This window comes from Cervus elaphus, chromosome 31, assembly GCF_910594005.1.
Source record: "Cervus elaphus chromosome 31, mCerEla1.1, whole genome shotgun sequence".
Lineage (NCBI taxonomy): Eukaryota > Metazoa > Chordata > Mammalia > Artiodactyla > Cervidae > Cervus > Cervus elaphus.
This window is the reverse complement of record NC_057845.1, coordinates 44,106,827-44,126,978: the sequence shown is the minus strand read 5'-3', so window position 1 is coordinate 44,126,978 and position 20,152 is coordinate 44,106,827. Positions and strand designations below refer to the sequence as shown.

Here is a 20,152-nt window from a genome sequence, read left to right as displayed (position 1 = left end):
TGATGGACAGGGAGGCCTGGTGTGCTGCCATTCATGGGGTCACAAAGAGTCGGACACGACTGAGTAACTAACACACAAAGCTTTAATGAATGGCACTAAGTGAGTATTTATTCACTTCAGGTTCACGAGCTAAGACAATTTGATAGAGACCACGTGTTTCTACTCTTTTATTCTTACATACCTAAAACTATTTTTCTTTTTGCCATTATGATTAGTTGTCTTCTTTGGCAAAATATTGTTCCACAATGACTCCCTGGTAGAGAAATGTGAATAGACAGATGGATGGGTTGATGGACAGATGGACAGATACATGGATGGATGAAGGGGTAGATGATTGACTTCTACATTTACCATATTAAGCAACCATGTAGTGAAATTAATGCCCTTGAAAACATGGACTAATTGGTGACTAATCCTTAACACATGTTACCTAAGGGCTACCTTACTTTGACTGTGCGCATCTTTAATTTCCAGTCATGAATATTTTCACTTGCTTTATTTTCCTTTAGAGGGCTTTCCTGGTGGTTCAGACAGTAAAGAATCTGCCTGCAATGTAGGAGACCCAGATTCCATCCCTGGGTCAGGAATATCCCCTGAAGAAGGAAATGGCCACCCTCTCCAGTATTTGTCTGGAGAATTCCATGAACAGAGGAGCCTAGCGGACTGTAGTCCATGGGGTCACAAAGAGGGGGACACAACTGAGCAACTAAACATGCATTTTCCTTTAGCATCAATGCTCTAATGCATACTTGCAGATTTAAAAATGTTCTTTATGCTTCCATGCAAAGTGTGCAAGTTGTTGGTCTGTAGAGTACTGAATCTCCATTTGGGGGCTTGGGAGTGTTGGTTATTAAATCTGAGTTTCCTCTGTTTCAGCACCACACAGATTGTATACTACTACTATGAGGCCCAGAACACCTGACAAGCCACACATCAGACCTGGTAAGTTGTTGCTCTTTCTGATGATCTAAATAATCAACATACCTAGGAAGATATGCTTCCCTGGTATTTCAGGCGAGAAAGAGTCTGCCTGAAATGTAGGAGACCCGGATCGACCCCTGGGTCGGGAAGATCTGCCGGAGGGGGAAATGGCAACCTACTCCAGTAATTTTGCCTGGAAAATCCCATTGATGGAGGAATCTGTCAGGCTACAGTCCATGGGGTTGCAAAGAGTTAGACACGACTGAGTGATTAACACTTAACTGAAAAAAAGAAGATATAAAATGTATTGAGGAATTCCCTGGTGGTCCAGTGGTTAGGACTCCAAGCTTCCGCTGCAAGGGGTGCAGACTTGATACCTGATCAGGGAACTAGGATCCTGCATGCTGTGAAGCATGACCAAAAAAAGAATGTATTGAAACAGCCAAATGACCAAATGAGGGCTATATATCCTGAAACTGAAATAAATTACATACAAAATTCTGATCCTTCTGGGTAAGTGGAGAGGTAATCATGAATCCATGGAAGCGACAAGACTTGACTGAAATTTTTTAAGGACAAGCAGATTCAGAGACCACTATGGAAATTTAACAATATAAAATCATTTTGAAATAGTATTTTTGCCTAAATCACACACACTCTCTCTCCCTCCTTCAGTTTTCCATGGCAGTTATAGAGATAACATTAGCAATAGCTATGATGTATTTTGTTTCAAATGTTATCTTTTAAGGAAAGATGATCTCTTCCAGTATGAAAGGCTCTTGTTCTACAAGAATACTTTTACCTGGGTTGGGAAGGTCCCCTGGAGAAGAGAAAGGCTACCCACTCCAGTACTCTGGCCTAGAGAATTTGATGGTCTGTAGTCTATGGGTTCACAGAGTCAGACACAACAAGTGACTTTCACTTCATATAAAAACAAGCAAACACACGTTTTACAGGTCATATACATCAACAGTAAAATGATAGTTAAACTGGAAAAAAAAACTTCTTTTTTGGCCACTCTGCAGTCTTGCAGGATCTTAGTTTCCCAACCAGGGATGGAACCCAGGCCCCAGCAATGAAAGTGGTGAACCCTAACCACTGGACCATCAGGGAGTTCCCAGAAAATGCTTTGAAACGACCAAAGTCGTCAAAAGATCGAGGCTCTCCCTCACTGAACCTTGTTAGGGAAAGTTAACTTCGGGGTTAATTTGACCCATGTAAATCACTCCTAGTCTAACATACAAGTTGGACCAGAGACTCTGATGTTTTCTGTCCTTTTTCTACTCTGTGATTCTAAGAAGTTTTAAAGTTCTAAGTGTCAAAAATGGCTTATAAGCTACCATTCCTGATGAATATCTCTCTGGGCACATGGAAGAAATAGCAAATACATATATATCTTTTGGTTTATGGAGGAACCCATATATATATATATATATATATACACATATATATATATATATATATATTTTTTTTTTGAGTAATCCTGCAACTCCTAAAGGTAACAGGTGCAGAAATCTTTGTAAAAAAAAAAAAATATACACCTCCATGTGACTTTTGTATCATGATAACTGTTGAGAACTTAATGTGTGGTTAGTTATATTAAACCTTTCTACAAAATAAGGAGGAAAAGTAACAGTAACGCCTAATGGTGAGTGGGTGCTTACCATGTGTCCTGTGAGGCTAGGTTGAAGAAGCTAAGGCTTAAAGAGGGCTAGGAAGTGGAGTCGAAGGCAAGCAGTCTGGCTCTAGAACTCATTCTCTTAATTGCAATATACTTAGTGCTTTTCCTTTAAAAAGCTGCTAAATGGAGAATAAGACAGATGACTTCAATGTTTTGGTAATATTATGACTCTCAACAGAGAAGGAGAGAAATATCAATAGTTTTACCATATCATGTGTTTAAGGAGACTTACACCAGCATTATGAGGAAGGATGTGTACCTAGAGACCCCTCCACAAGGACTACCAACTTACGTGTTAGGAATTAAGGCCTTAACAATAAATGCACACCAGGTTTTGGGTTTTCATTGGGCATATGTGGTCCTGATCCTTCTTCAGTCCCAGTCTGGAATGTGAAAGTAGTGAAAGTTTATTCACTCAGTTGTGTCCAACTCTTTGCAACCACATGGACTGTAGTCACCATTTGCCTCTGTCCATGGACTTCTCCCGGCAAGAATACTGGAGTGGCTTGCCATTTCCTTCTCCAGGGGATCTTCCCAACCCAGGGATCAAACCCGGCCGCCTGCATTGCAGGCAGATTCTTTCCTGTCTGAGTCACTAGGGAAGCCCATTTGGAAATGTATCTAGTGCTTATAAATGAAGCAAGCTATTTCCCACTTAGACCAGATCACCGCAGAGTATATACTCAGGTCTCAAGTTCAGCTCTCTGATTTTCATACCAAAACTGTGACTTCTATATTGTGAACATTAGCTTTTGGTACGTCATCATGTTTGTTGCCAGTTACATGAGTTCCAGTTCTCTGGGAAGCTTTATTTTCCTTGACTGCAAATGTTCAACTAAAAAAATATGTCTAAACTGTTTATTTCCCACTTTACTATAGTTCTGAATAAGACAACTACAAGACCGAGCAGACCCAGACCCAGTGGGACACCCAGAGGGAATGGAATAGGAGCAGGTAATGATCACAAACTTATTTCCTTTTGATCCTATCAAACTCTAAATGTTTTCATTCAATTTTTAAAATTTTGTTAAATTCACATTTCAATTTCTTTTTTACTAGTTTTGAGTTAGTATAACTAGTTTTAAAAGTTCATAGAACTGAAAATTGTAAATCATTCCAAAATCAAAATTTCAAATGTCCCTGTAAACGTACAAAAAATAGTTTCCTACTTTTCTCAACCCAGTCCACTAAATCAACTACAATATATAGTCTTAATTCTTAAAAAGATCCTGATTAAGTATGAATTAAAATATCAAAATAGCTTTTTCCCTAATTTCAAAATTAGGGAAGACTTCACATTTCCATTTATAGGTTTGGTCTTTGAGACAATGATCAATTGGTTTTCAAGTTTATAATTTCATAAGTGCCATTATAATATTTTTAAAAGATCCACATCTGTTAACAACCTGGAATATGATATTTAAATGAGAAGAGCAATTAGCAAATGATCACCCTGGTTACAAGCATATTAATGTTTCCAATTCATTCAGTTTGATTAAATGATATTGCCCTGCTCCAGTCTCGTCTATGGGACATCATATAGATAACTAGGACAAATAACTGATAAAAGTTCACTCAACTCACTCAGTAGGTAAATGGTAGTTATTAAATGCCTTAATATGGGATTGCATTGTTCCCTTGAAATATTTTTTAAATAGTGCAGATCTTGTGCCTGCTTATGTAAAAATGCATAAACATTATAGTTTGTTTAATGCATATATATGTATATATAATCAACCCATAATTAATTGTTCCTTAATGAGAAAGACGTGAATACTATCTGAAGACACATATTCAGTCTAAAAATGATTTAGATTTTTTTTTTAGTATGTGTTTTTGTACTAGGTTATTACAATGTCTGAAGTTCTAGGAATTCACTTTCCTTCAATGAGACAGATACTATAAATTCCTGATTCATGAAAAGCAAGAAAGCATTCCAGTATTTATTTGTGCTCAGCTGTTCCTTTTATTCTTCCCAAGTGGGACTAGGCAGTACATAGTGTCTCATATTGACGTAAACAGTCTGGCTGTGATCACAGCCACCTTCTGAATATTCAAAATAATTCCCCAGAGTTTGTCCAAGTAAAAATAGAAGAAAGCATTTATGTCAGCAGAGTAAATGAAAGAACAAGCAGCTATGATGAACTTGAAAGCCATTAACCTTCAGTATGAGCAAGCAGTGATTCTCACTAGGAAAACGTTAATTGTCTTTTGGGGAGAAAACAGAGCATGATTATGCTTTAGTTTATCAGTAGTATAAAAATTTTTCCAGAGTTACTTGTGATACCCTCTTGTGTAGATAAAGTCAGCTTTGTAGTAACTCACCTAACTTAGCTTTGGAAGGATGACCGTTTACCAGCACACCTTCAGGTTAATCCGTTGGTTGCTGATAGAAAAAGGTTGGTGGGCATGGATAAACAAAGCTGAGCTTGCTGTTTTGTCTTTCCTTGTTCCACTAACATCCCCAATCTAAATGTGCTGCACATGTTCCATGTTTAATGTTTCTCTATTGGGATCCCCCTCAGGGAAGAACAGGCTGGCCCCTGCTAGGAGTAAGGTCAGCAGACAGCATCCCATTGTCAGCGCCTTCAGGGTCAGCCTCAGCTGAGGAGAGCCTTGATTGGAGATATGGGTGTAACATCTCTTTGTCATATAGCAACCAAATGATATTTACCTCAGGAAGGGATGTTTGTCTTAACATTCAAACAAATTGGTGCCATTTCCACTTCAGTATTCTTGCCTTGAGAACCCCATGAACAGTAAGAAAAGGCAAAAAGACAGGACACTGAAAGTTGAACTCCGCAGGTCGGTAGGTACCCAATATGCTACTGGAGATCAGCGGAGAAATAACTCCAAAAAGAATGAAGAGATGGAGTCAAAGCAAAAACAGCACCCAGTTGTGGATGTGATTGGTGATGAAAGTCAAGTCTGATGCTATAAAGAACAATATTGCATAGGACCTAAATTCATCTTAGGTCCATGAATCAAGGCAAATTGGAAGTGGTCAAACAGGAGATGACAAGAGTGAACATCGACATTTTAGGAATCAGCAAACTAAAATGGACTGGGATGGGTGAATTTAACTCAGATTATCATTATGTCTACTACTGTGGGCAAGAATTCCTTAGAAGCAATGGAGTAGCCATCCTAGTCATCAAAAGAGTCTGAAATGCAGTACTTGGATGCAATCTCAAAAACGACAGAATGATCTCTGTTCGTTTCCAAGGCAAACCATTCAGTATCACAGTAATCCAAGTCTATGCCCCAACCAGGAATGCTGAAGAAGCTGAAGTTGAATGGTTCTATGAAGACCTACAAGACCTCCTAAAACTAACACCAAAAAAAGATGCCCTTTTCATTATAGGGAATTGGAATGCAAAAGAGGCAGTTAAGAAATAGCTGGAGTAACAGGCAAATTTGGCCTTGGACTACAAAATGAAGCACGGCAAAAAGAGTTTTGCCTGAGCACTTGTCTCATGCATCCAACCTGGGCTGGTGATCTGCCTCATCCTAGATAATATACATGTTTCGATGCTATTCTCTCGAAACATCTTAAGTGCTCGGGCCTGGTGCACTGGGAAGACCCAGAGGGATGAGGTGGAGAGGGAGGTGGGAGTGGGGATCGGGATAGGGAATACATATAAATCCATGGCTGATTCATGTCAATGTATGACAAAACCACTACAATATTGTAAAGTAATTAGCCTCCAACTAATAAAAATAAGTGAAAAAGATAATAATAAAAAAAATTAAATGTAAAAAAAAAAAAAAAGAGTTTTGCCAAGAGGATGCACTGGTCATGGTAAACACCCTCTTCCAACAACACAAGAGAAGACTCTGCACATGGACATCAGCAGATGGTCAACACCAAAATCAGATTGATTATATTCTTCGCAGCCAAAGAAGGAGAAGCTCTATACAGTCAGCAAAAACAAGACCAGAAACTGACTGTGGCTCAGATCATGAACTCCTTACTGTGAAATTCAGACTTAAATTGAAGAAAGTAGGGAAAAACACTAGACCATTCAGGTATGACCTAAATCCAACCTCTTAAAATTATACAGTGGAAGTGAGAAATAGATTTTAGGGATTAGATCTGATAGAGTGTCTGAAGAACTATGGATGGAGGTTTGTGACATTGTACAGGATGCAGTGATCAAGACAGCCCCAAGAAAAAGAAATGCAAAAAGGCAAAATGGTTGTCTGAGGAGGCCTTATACATAGCTGAGAAAAGAAGAGAAGCAGAAGGCAAAGGAGAAAAGGAAAGATATTCCCATTTGAATGCAGAGTTCCAAAGAGTAGCAAGGAAAGATAAGAAAGCCTTCCTCAGAGATCAGTGCAAAGAAATACAGGAAAACAGTAGAATGGGAAAGACTAGAGATCTCTTCAAGAAAATTAGACATACAAAGGGAACATTTCATGCAGAGATGGGCACAATAAAGGACAGAAGTGTTATGGACCTAACAGAAGCAGAAGATATTAAGAAGAGGTGGCAAGAATACACAGAAGAACTATACAAAAAGGATCATCATGACCCAGATAACCACGAATGGGTGCTCACTCACCTAGAGCCAGACATCCTGGAATGCAAAGTCAAGTGGGCCTTAGGAAGCATCACTACGAACAAAGCTAGTGGAGGTGATGCAATTCCAGTTGAGCTATTTCAAATCCTAAAAGAGGTGTGAAAGTGCTGCACTCAATATGCCAGCAGTGGCCACAGGACTGGTCAGCTTTTATTCCAATCCCAAAGAAACACAACGCCAAAGAATGCTCGAACTACCTCACAATTGCACTCATCTCACACACTAACAAAGTGATGCTCAAAATTCTCCAAGCCAGGCTTGAACAGTACGTGAACCGTGAACTTCCAGATGTACAAGCTGGATTTGGAAAAGGCAGAGGAACCAAAGATCAAATTGCCAACATCCATTAGAGCATCAAAAAAGCAAGAGAGTTCCAGAAAAACATCTACTTCTGCTTTATTGACTATGCAAAAGCCTTTGACTGTGTGGATCACAACATACCATGGAAAATTCTTAAAGAGATGGAATACCAAACTGCCTGACCTGCCTCGTGAGAAATCTGTATGCAGGTCAGGAAGCAGCAGTTAAAACTAGACATGGAAGAACAGACTGGTTCCAAATCAGGAAAGGAGTACATCAAGGCTGTATATTTTCACCCTGCTTATTTAACTTATATGCAGAGTAAGTCATGAGAAAAGCTGGGATGAATGAAGCACAAGCTGGAATCAAGATTTCTGGGATAAATATCAATAAACTCATATTCTGATGACACCACCCTTATGGCAGAAAGTGAAGAAGAATTAAAGAGCCTCTTGATGAAAGTGAAAGAGGAGAATGAAAAAGTTGGCTTAAAACTTAACATTCAGAAAACTAAGATCATGGCATCTGGTCCCATCACTTCATGGCAAATAGATGGAGAAGCAATGGAAAAAGTGACAGACTTTTATTTTTCTGGGCTCCAAAATCACTGCGGATGGTGATTGCAGACATGAAATTAAAAGATGCTTGCTCCTTGGAAGGAAAGTTATGACCAACCTAGATAGCATATTAAAAAGCAGAGACATTACTTTGCCAACATAGGTCCATCTAGGCAAAGCTATAGTTTTTCCAGTAGTCATGTATGGATGTGAGAGTTGGACTATAAAGAAAGTTGAGTGCGGGAGAATTGATGCTTTTGAAGTGTGGTGTTGGAGAAGACTCTTGAGGGTCCCTTGGACAGCAAAGAGATCCAACCAGTCCATCCTAAAGAGATCAGTCCTGAATATTCATTGGACGTACTGATGCTGAATTGAAACTCCAATATTTCGGCCACCTGATATGAAGAACTGACTCATTGGCAAAGACCCTGATGCTGGGAAAGATTGAAGGTGGGAGGAGAAGGGGACGACAGAGGATGAGATGGTTGGATGGCATCACCAACTCAAAGGACATGAGTTTGAATAAACTCCAGGAGTTGATAATGGACAGGGAGGCCTGGTGTGCTGCAATCCATGGGGTTGCAAAGAGTCAGACACAACTGAGCAACTGAACTTAACCACATTAACAGAACGAAGGGGAAAAAAAATCACACGATCATAAATTAAAAATCAGCCATGAGACAAAATTCAAAAATCATTCATGATGAAAACTCTCATAAAACTAGAAATTGAAGGAATTTTCCTCCCTCTGATAAAAGACTTCTGAGAAAAACCTACAGCTAACATTTTGTTTCCCAGTCTGAATATTTTTCTTCTCACATCAAGAATATAAGTAAGGATTCCTATTTCTACCCCTTTCATTGAAAATAGATATGGAGTGTTAAGCCAATACAGTAAGACCAGAAAAGAAAGTAAATGAAATACAAATCACAGATGACATTACATAGCATATTATGAAAGGAAATTTTAACAGCTTTCAAATTATTTGCCTGGGGAATAATGTTTTGAGAAATGGGTGAGAAAAAGAAGTTTTTAAATCTGTTCTCTTCAGGTTATAGACAGGAGTCTGCCTTACTTTGTGCATGGTTTTGATCTGACTTCTTTATAGAAATGCAGGTATTCACATCAGATTTCTTTTCTTCTCTGACCCAGTCTTATTGTCTCATTCACACTCACTTCTAGCCTCAATTGTGTATTAATGAGAACAATATCTCCATGTTAACTGATTTTTCATCCAGCTTTGACATTTTGCCTAGAATATGTATGATTCTTATCCACCTCACATATATTTTACTATAATTTTTCTTGCTGAAATTTTCAGTACATATATTTTGCATTAAAAAAAAATCAGCTGATAAAAGGATGTGTTTAGAGTGCTCAGGGCTGGTGCACTGGGAAGACCCAGAGGGATGAGGTGGAGAGGGAGGTGGGAGGGGGGATCGGGATGGGGAACACATGTAAATCCATGGCTGATTCATGTCAATGTATGGCAAAACCCACTACAATATTGTAAAGTAATTAGCCTCCAACTAATAAAAATAAATGGAAAAAAATAGAACATTAAAAAAAAATTTTTTTAAACAAGGATGTGTTTAGGATTTATAGGGCATATTCTTCATAGTCTTAGGCATAAAAATATTTACTGTTAGTCAAAAAAAAAATATTTACTGTTAGTCCTTTGGAAAACTAAAAGAGAAAGATTCTGAGGTCTTAAAACTATGCACCTTTGATTCTTTAGGTCTCTATACAAATCTTGCAATGACTCCATTAACACCCTGCAATCTTTAAACTATCTTGATCCAAGTTTCTTAATTCATAACATCATTATAGATATTTACCCTGCTTTATGTTCATTTCACATGTACATGTATAATATTTCTCCACCTTTAAGTTAGAAAGTAACCTTTAGAGAGTGAAGTTTAGGTTGGGCATTTTTCCAGCACTCTGCTTTTTCAGGGTTTCCAGAGTTACATCTAAGCTTAATTGATATGTTCTACATGCTTATAACCAACTTGAGATGCAAAAGCATGCCTAGACCAGGGGATTGCACAAAGTACAAATGTGTGTGCTAAGGCATGTCCCACTCTGCATCCCCATGGACTGTAACCTGCCAGGCTCCTCTGTCCATTGGATTTCCCAGGCAGGAATACTGGAGTGGGTTGCCATTTCCTTCTCCAGGGTCTCTTCCTGACCTGGGAATCAAACCCGTATCTCCTGGGTTTCCTGCATTGGCAGGCAGATTCTTTACTACTGAACCACCAGGGAAGCCTTTTACCACGGAGTCACCGGGAGGCCCATAAAAAGTACAATCCCACAGACCAGATCCAGTTCACTGCCTTTTTTTGTAAACAAGGTTTTGTAGAAACTTTCTCAACACAGTGGCGGAACAGAAGAGTTGTGACAGAGACAGTATGGCCCTCAGAGCTGAAAATAGTTCCTCTCTGACCTTTGCCAGAAAAAATCACCCATCCTTTGCCAGACAATCTCCACTTTTCTCACAGTGCAAGAAAGCTACTAAGTTGTGCAACTGTTCTTTCATTCAACTAACATTCCTTGAAGGCCCACATGTGCCAGGCAAAGTGTAGTTTGGAAGCCCCCTTGGCACATGTGGTTTGGCAGCTGTGTTAACACCTGAATCCCAGACTCCTTTCTCTGCTCTGTGCTCTCCTAATGAGGAATCCACACTTCACTGGACCCACATGGAGTGTGCTTGACAACCAGAACCCAGATGCCTCCCAGGTGAGGAATGTGTTTGTCTGAGCTGCCGCTAAATCTTCCAGTCTGCTGGCCCTTCGCCCCTGACCTTGCAGCCAGGTGCTGAGATCTTGAGACGTGGGTGAGGAGACCAGTCATCCATAAACACCACTCCTTTTCGGTCATGAGGAACCGTCTCGAATACATTCGGAAATCAATTCCCAGTGTGCTGTGTTTGTTTGCAAAGTTTCTGTTACCATGGTTAAAAATACCGAAATCATTACTTCATTTCTGACAATAAATTGCTAAGGGATGAACTATGTAAATCAAGAGATTTTTGGAGAATTTCCATTTGACATTTGGGGGCTTACACTGAAGTTCGAGTCTTGGTGCTTTCAGAGCCAATGCTGTCCTTGAGAAAATAGTGGATTAATCCTGCTTGAGGGAGAAAGAATTCATGTTTCAGCCTGAGCCACACTGGCTAATCAGATGTCAGTTCCTGAGGATTCTTTGTCCGCACTCTCTCTCACTGGCTTCCTCCTTTGCCCTCCCATTGCCTCTCCGCTTGCGTTGGCCTTTATTGGCTTTCCTCAGTTCAGGGCCACAGAAGTTCACTGGCCTCCAGGGCCTGAGCTCACATGCTACTGGCTGACGAGCAGACCACGGCCAGGTGGAGCCAAGCCCAGAACTGGACTTCACTCTCCTGTCCCCAGTTCAATGCTTTTTCCCTGAGTCCCACGGCTGCCTTCTGCCGGACTCTTCCCAGCGTTCTCATCTACTGCTGGCTTTTCTTTGTTTCTGAAGGCTGGACAAAATCCAGTTTAGCAACTGACACTATTGACTTGGGTACTTAACCTACAAGGATCATAATAGTATGATGCTTCCATCTTTACCTATACAGAAAATGGCTGATTTCTCCCTTCATTAGAAAAGAGGCCAAGGATGATTCTATTTTTTCTCTTATCCATAAAGTAATCCTGCAGAGCTTTAGATTCTCTCTCAGTTCTCCGTTTTACCAGCCTGTGACTTGGTGGATCTGCACATGTGTGGTTGGAAAACCATGTCATCCTTGCATTTCTCTCTGACTTCCACATATCAGTGGCATGACCGCATGGCACCTGCTTGCCAGCCATGGTTGTTTAGCCCTCACCCAGTGAGGTGACACCTGAAATGCAGAGTATAGGACCTGAGAGCTAAAGCCAGTTAGACTCATTGTGAGGCCAAAGAGAAGCATTGAAAAAAAAAAATTCAGCCAAGTAAATCTGAAGATTTAATTAGCTGTATTGGGCTTCCCAGGTGGTGCTAGTGTTAAAGAACCTGCCTGCCAGTGCCAGAGATGGTAAGAGACCAGGGTTCGATCCCTGGGTGGGGCAGATCCCCTGGAGGAGGGCAAAGCAACCCACTCCAGTATTCTGGCCTGGAGAATTCCCTGGACAGAGGAGCCTGGTGGGTTACACTCCATAGGGTCACAAAGAGTTGGACAGGACTGAAGTGACTTATCACAGCACGCATTCAGCAATTTATGAATCAAGCAGCATCCTATGTAGTGACTAGAATGGCACTCCAAAGACTTGTGCACAATGGAAGTTTTGTTTTTTTATCAGAGGACAGTTGCTTTACAATTTGTGTTAGTTTCTACTGTCCAACAAAGGGTACATGTTTGTACATGTGTACATATGTGTGAGTGTACACGTGTGTGTGTCTCTGTATGTGTATATATACACCCGTCCCTCTTGGACCTCCCTCTCACCCCCATCCCAGCCCACTAGGTCATCACAGAGCACTGGGCTGAGCTCACTCTGCTAGGCAGCAGCTTCCCACCGGCTGTCTCTTTTATGCACGGGAGTGTGTGTGTGTTAATCCTGCTCTCCCCGTTTGCCCCACCCTCCCCTTCTGCTGCAGCAAACACATGTATAGGAGCAAGTGTGGGGCAAGGGAACTCTCACCCAAAGAAAATAGTATGCTGAAGCCAGGACACCTTTGGAGCTGGAAGGGATTTGCGTGGGTTTTACCATTGTAGATCACCTCTTCTTCTGGAGGATGAAGAGGGCACCTGTGACAGATTCCCTCACAGGGGCTGACCAGAAATTTCCAGGCTGGTCGATTGAGATTACATTTCTGGGGAAGGTCAAAACTGCAGTTAAGTCAGGTTTTTAAGTCTAGGCTTGGTAGCATGGGCTTTAGCACCAGTGATGCCACTTCCGGCCTTCTCTTTATCGGAGGGAAGATGATGACAGAAAAAGGCACCCTGTACTATCCCAGTTAGTGCTCAAGAAATGGGCTTGGGAACTGGGCATATGTGGGTGTGAATGTGTCCACTTTAACTGTGAGTCCCTGGACAAGTACTTAATCTTCCCTTGCCTCGGGTTTCCTCCTCTGTGAGACCCCAGTGGTATCTCCCACCCAGAAGGGGTGTATGGATCAAATAAGGTCTTGAATATCTAAGATGCTTGTGCAGTATTGGGTCAACATACTTTGTTGATTTGGAAAAAGAGTGTGAAGAAGTGTCTACTGAAGACACACATAGCCTGCTGGCGTGCTAGAGGATATAATGTGATTTTACCCTTGAAAAATGGTGGTAAATCAGATCTCAGCAAACTAGGTTATCCTGCTGACAAATGAATTGCATTCCCCTAAGCCACAGACAGAGTAACCCCTCAGCGAGTCATTTCCCACTCCCATTGCCACTCAGAGGGGGGCACAGGAAGAAGACCCATGAGCTTCTGTTCCCACAGTGCCTGTGGGATAAGCCACAAAATAGTCATTGACTGCAGAAACACTTCATTCCCACCACAGATAAACAGCATTTGATCCCTGGCTCCATACAAACATCCTCCATGATGTTATATATTATCTCTTATTCAAACAGCAGAGGCTGTGGAATTGCAATATTAGGTTTCATAAATTAATGTTAGTCATAATTATTATTATAGTTAATAATAATGTTAGCAATATACTAATGAGTTTCTTGGGTAGCTCAGATGGTAAAGACTCTGTCTGCAATGTGGGAGACCTGGGTTCGATCCCTGGGCTGATTAATGTTCATTATAATACAGTCATGATTAATAATTTCATAAATTAATGTGAAAATATCATCTAATATTTGGCAAGCAAAGCTTCTGTTGTATACTTAATATCTCTGCCTACATATTACATGAGGCTGAGTGTGTAATGTCCCTACAGAGTCCTGGAACAGCACTCCAAACAGGGCTGTGACTGTGCTTGTTCTTGTTAATGTACTAGCTAGTATATAAACTCAGTGTTTATTCTTATCTTTAATACATATTATAGTGAGCACACACACACACATGTCCTCGGGGTATGGGTTCATTTTTTAGGATGAGCCATTGTGTGTGTGTGTATGTGTGTGTGTATGCACACACGCTCAGTCATATCCACCTCTTTGCAATCCTGTGGACTGTAGCCCACCAGGCTCCTCCGTCCATGGCATTTTCCAGGCAAGAATACTGGAGTGGGTTGCCATTTCCTTCTCTAGGGGGTCTTCTGACCCAGGGATCGAACCCATGTCTCTTGTGTCTCCTGCACTGGCAAGCAGGTTTTGTTTTTTTTTTTTTTTGGCAAGCAGGTTCTTTACCGCTGCACCACCTGGAAAGTTCAGGATGAGCCACTATATCTAACTAAGGATAATATTCACTCTTGAGATTCTAAATGTCTGTTCCTATTATTCCTTAATGGAGACTGCCAGCCATGTCAGGGAAGACTATTTTATAGTGTAAAAGAATAATAATTTTTAAAAGACAGGACAAAAAGTAAATTGGTTCCCTCTACCCTTAGGATCGCTACCCAAAATCCTAGCATGGGTATTTAGGTGAATGACTTAGTAATAACCAACAGATTATGTCTGAGAGACTTAGGAGATAAAATAGCATGCAGGGTAATTTTCAGATCAGTTTCTTCCAAACAGCAACTTGGAGTTCAAGGCCTACCCAGGCCTGATTTACAAATCTTAAGAGTGCAGATACAGTCTGTGGCCTAACCAGCCTGCTAACCAAGGCTTCTCAAAAAATATTTTAAAGTCAATTCATTAGGTAGAAACCCAAACATGTTGAAATTATAAGGGTTTTTATTGGGGTAGAGGAGTTAGAGAAAAATATTTTTAAAAACCACAGAATTTATGCATGAATATTGGCAAAAAAAGAAAAATAGTCAATCACTGTAGATGAAATCTTTCTGACAAGACAATACGACCCAGGCAGGCAGTGCAGGGTGGGCAGCATAGAAAATTAATACAAAGCCACAATCAAAAAATCAAACACTAAATCTCCATAGAAAAAAACATAACCAATGAATGCAGTAGGGCTTTAGATATTTTTTTCTGTATGCAGACGGGAGAAGCCAATCAAAATATCTAGGCACAAAAACACCAGTATCCTTGTTCTAAAAGAAAAAAAAAAAAAAGCACATTATCACTAACAATTCTATGAAGTTTCCGTAAAGAATGTTTATCACATTTTAGCTATCTATTTATTCTGTCATTATCTCTGCTCACAGGGGTCAAGCAAGTCCCACTGCCATCTGGTGCTGGTAGAAATGTATCAGTGGATTCTTCTCACCCCACAAAAAAACCAGGTAAGGAATAAGAGGCTGACTCCCTCACTCAGTTCTGCTCTGAAACTCGTAGCTGCAAGTTATATGTGCTGCCGCAAAACAAGTAGCATGCTCACAGTCCCCAAAGCATCAGATCCATGCTAACAATACCTGGGTATTGCTAGATAAACATACTAAACTATTTGGGAAAATGAAAAGTGCTTTGTGCACAAATTCTAATGAGGAACTAATTTAATAATTACTTCACATAATGTCCCGAGGGGCCACAATGGATCAAATGCTGAAAAGTAACTGGATTCTAGTTTTCATCGTATACAAGTTTTCCTCTTATGTAGTTTATTATAATATCCTTTTGCCAGAAATGATTCATATTTCTACTTTGAGACTGTTCTGTATATATAGGCCAAAATTATGAAGTGGTAATATCTTTGCATTGAATAAGAGCTCTGTGCTTTGTAGAAGGATGCTGTGAAACCTACTCTGATGTATTAATGTCTGGGTGAGACATCTCTATTCTATCATCACGACTCACTCCTCCCTACCCCCAGCATATGCACATTCATGCATGCACATGCACAATTCCTGATAGCCCAGGAAGTACTTAAAGTCACAGGGCATTTTCTTGGATTGTCAATTTTGCTTGAAGATTATTAAACCAATACATTATGCAAAGAAAGAGATGCATTTTTAACACAGGACTTATAACACAGGACTTCAAAGAAAATTTGGGTTAAGGTGGACTGCTTCAGGTAACTTTAGCCTTGTCAGCCTTTGTGCATATTATAAAAAGATTTCTCTCCTCTCTGCCCTTCAGGCAAACCATTTAGAAAAACGTGCCTTTCCTCTGGGCGGGCGTCCTTGTGTGAAGGCTCGTGGGTGGGTGAGAGAGCAGAGTGGGTGGGAAATTTTGGCTCCCACTTACAGCTCCCGGGCCAGGTGCCCTTGTGTGGTGACTCTGATCTGCATGGGGCACAGGCTTATTGCGTCTGCCATTAGCACTACTTTGTCGTAATCATTTGAGAAGTTCTAAAAGTGTTGGTTTAGTTATAATTACGTGATATAGTTGGAGGATGGGGTGGAACACCTACTAAGGGAGAAATTATATGCTTTACCAGCTCAAAGCGAAAATGGTGTAAGAATTGTAGTCTGCAAAGCAGACTTCATTGGAGACAATGAAGCTCAGAAATGCTCCTGTCGAATCTATATGAGAAGCAAAAGATGTTAAATTCTGTGCATTCATACAGCCTTTCAAAGGGCAGGTTTACTGATATATTTTTATCCATAATTAGAGAATATTTTCCCCATTAACTCATCTGCTTTATTATCCCTGGGTACATTACAAGCACTAATTTAGAAGAACATCAGAAAGTGTTACTCACAGGCACTTTTCTGTAGAATCTATTCTCTGTCATCCAACTGCCACTTGTTAAATATTGTATTAAAAAAAAAAAAAAAACCTGTGATTTTGTCGAGTGAATTCCTATGACCACTTTATCTGTAACATTATCTCTTAGCCATAATCCCAGGTACTCGTCGCCCACCCCTGCCACCCAGACCCATGCCCCCACGAAGAAAGCCTTTACCACCCAACAATGTCACCGGAAAGCCAGGAAGTGCAGGTATGTCGGCCACACACCTTCCCTATCCCTCCTTGAATTCCATTTTACTGGTCAACCACCAGCCCTTGGTGTGCTAGCTCAAGCAACAGACAGCTCTCGGCATGTGGGACGTGTGGCTGTGTTGGCCCCAAAGACCAGACACTGTCAGTTACAACTTTAAGGACTCCTGTCCTGACTCTGGGTGGGTGGGGTGACAGCCACCATCCTTGTCCATCTAGGTCAGTTTGCTTCTTAGATGCTGAGTGCTTGGTGCTGAGATGGAAGCTCTCACAAGCTCTTCAACAAATGGATTATTTTGCACAAGACGTTTTGTGCTGCCAACCCACCAGGGGTAATGGAAAATGTCCTCCACTTAACATTCTGTCTCTTGAGATGAAATCCTTTACCTGTCCTTGATAGCTCCCCTGTCTACCAGCCTTCATGCTGACCTCAGTATTATGGTTCCAGGGGAAAGACTGGAGACTGGAATGCTCATGGTGACTGAGCAGGTCTAGTCTACGCAACAAGGCAGACTGCCTCTCACCTCTAGACTGTGGCATGCGTTGTCTTCTTCGCATAGAATGACCTCTGCCAGTCACCTGGGACACTTGTACTCCATCCTTGTCCTAAAGAAGCCTCCTATAACTCCCCAAAGTAGACTTAACACTGCTCATCTGTCCTATTTGTCCTTGAAACATACCTCTGTTAGAGCAAACCTCTGTTTTAGACCTATTTGTTCATGTCCTTGTATTCCCCTACTAGATCATGAGCTCTGTGATGACAGTTGACACTTTCTCTGAATTCTCAGAACCAAATCCAGTCCTTACTGAGTGAATCCAGTAATCATTGAGTGAATCTATGAGTGAAATTAAGAATCAGTGAGCCCAGTTCAGAGCAAAGCTTCATCTCACTCCTCTTAAAGGCTGTTCCACTGGACCTGCCAGCTGATCACAGCATGTTCTCCATCTTTTCCCCCCTCTTCCCTCATGTCTATCTCCTAAATATTCTGTAGTGGAAATCAGGATAACACTGTTAAGTATAACTGTGGAAGATGAAACTGATAAGGATTTATGAGAAAGGGCATGGATGTAACTCTTTTCACAGGATGAAAGGAGGATGTGGTGGAGAAGCTTCCATGATATACTAGGGGACAGTGGCCTCTGGGTTGTTTTCCCATCAGCTAAAGGAGGGATCAGCCTATCATCCGTGTTGGTGGTGCCTGCCTGAGTCAAGGTCTAGGGACATGGCCCCAGTGAGGAGACCAGGTTTTCTTCATCAATTGTAACCTGGGGCAGCTGAGACTTGAGCTTCTGTAGCTTTCGGGTCAGACTGAAAGTGATGCTCCAGGGTCCTCCATGGAAGAGTTAGGGGAACCTCCCCACACAGAGCTCTCCTGCAAGGCTGTGTGTCTCCAGATGCAGTTGCATGGCCCTGGTTCCTGCCACGTAAAAACTTGTTCACTCCCATCAATAAGCGTAGTTTGGTATAACTCATCCAGCCGGTGGGATGGTATAAACACATCCCACTTCTGAGATTAACTCTGGTGCCCTCCCCACCCTTTGCTATCCATCTCTAATTCAAAAGAAATGTCTACATTGAGGAAAGAAAGTGAAAATGTTAGTGGCTCATTCGTGTCCTACTCTTTGCGATCCCATGGACTATAGCCGGCCAGGCTCCTCTGTCCGTGGAATTCTCCAGGCAAGAATCCTGGAGTGGGTTGCCATTCCCTTCTCCAGGGGATCTTCCTGACCCAGGAATTGAACCCAGGTCTCCCACATTGCAGGCAGGTTCTTTACAACACATCTGGCCTGATGACCATCACAGAAAGTGCATATGGAATCAAGAAATCAGTTCAGTGTTCTGGGAGTTCTCTGAAAACATGCCTTCTCGCACATGTGCCTCTGAGCACAGTCTTAGGCTCCCCCGAGTCATCTCTACCTGTCCCCCATCTCCAGATCTACTGAGGCCTCTCAGTCCTGCTCTCCTTGCCAGGATGAAGATACCATCCCAGCATTTCCTGCTGGCTCTTCCCACTCAAAAAATCTCCTGCTGGCTGCAGCGCAGCATCTCATGGCTTTCACTCATCCTCTCACTGGGGCCCACTCCCACCAGGACCAGGAGCCCATCATCCATGATTTCATGCTGGGCCTCAGTCCTTACATCAGTCCTTACTCTTTGACTCTCTATCATCTGAGAACAATTCCTTTTCCCATGAAGACTATAAAAGCTAATCTAGCTTCCACTCTACGACAGATTGTAGCTCAGACGATAAAGAATCTGCCTGTGATGTAGGAGACCTGGGTTCAATCCCTGGGTCAGGAAGATCCCCTGGAGTAGGGAATGGCTACCCACTCCAGTATTCTTGCCTGGAGAATCCCTTGGACAGAGGAGTGGTGGGCTGCAGCCCATAAAGTCACAGAGAGTCGGACACAACTAGGCAACTAACACTACTACCAGCCTCCACTCTATTCTACCCATATTTGCATAGACCTTGGGATGGATCCTATTTGGGAGACCTACATGTGTTTTTAGAGCAGAGGAGACATTGTTGAATACAGCATCTCAGAGTAACACTGGTCTGGCGACTAGGCCAGAATCAGTCATTACCTTATAAACCTTTTTCTTCTTCCCCCGCCATCTCCCATGCCAATCTGTAGTCTGGCCACTCCATCCTCTTGACATCTTCATGTAAAACCCCTTCCATCCAGTCTCACTGCTTCTTACGTAGTTCTCCTCTGTCCTTGCCTACACAACTGCTTTAGTTCTTGATTTCTCTGTCTGCCACCAGCCTTGCAGCCTAACTTGCTCACTGTCTCCTTATCTGATCATGTTACTTCCCTAGTGAAAAATTTTTAATGGGCCCTTGTCATCTAAAAATAATATCTAAATCCATGGTATGCAAGGCCCTCCATGAACTGCCCTTCCCTGCCCGCCCCCCATTCTGCTCTCATTGCCTCCAGGCACTCTTGGCTCTCACGCCTTCAAATTCAACATGCCACATGACTTTATGCTTCCCTGACTGTATTCTTCCTGTAAACTCCACCTAGAATACAGCTCTCCTGCCTAACCTTACTGATCACTTTTCCTCTTTATTGGCACGCCCTCTAGGAAGGCATTCCTAACTTCGCCCCAGCATCCATCCATCATCTTTCCCCATAGACTTGTCTTCTCTGAGACCTTGTCTTATGCTTTTGCAATATTCATAATGCTTCAGTATAATTTGGCTCACATATATCTCCCAATCAATCA

At 41.6% G+C, this 20,152-nt stretch overlaps 1 protein-coding gene across 46 annotated transcripts in view; it reads left to right on the top strand.

The window, feature by feature from the left end:
• Positions 1-20,152, top strand: part of LOC122687350 (ABI family member 3 binding protein) — a 277,123-nt gene that overhangs the window by 214,670 nt on the left and 42,301 nt on the right. For all 46 annotated transcript variants that reach the window (XM_043892758.1, XM_043892771.1, XM_043892776.1 and 43 more), the window contains 4 exons: positions 877-942; positions 3,482-3,556; positions 15,249-15,326; positions 16,820-16,924. In XM_043892758.1, the coding sequence (XP_043748693.1) occupies positions 877-942; positions 3,482-3,556; positions 15,249-15,326; positions 16,820-16,924 (324 nt within the window). The remainder of the gene's footprint in view (positions 1-876; positions 943-3,481; positions 3,557-15,248; positions 15,327-16,819; positions 16,925-20,152) is intronic.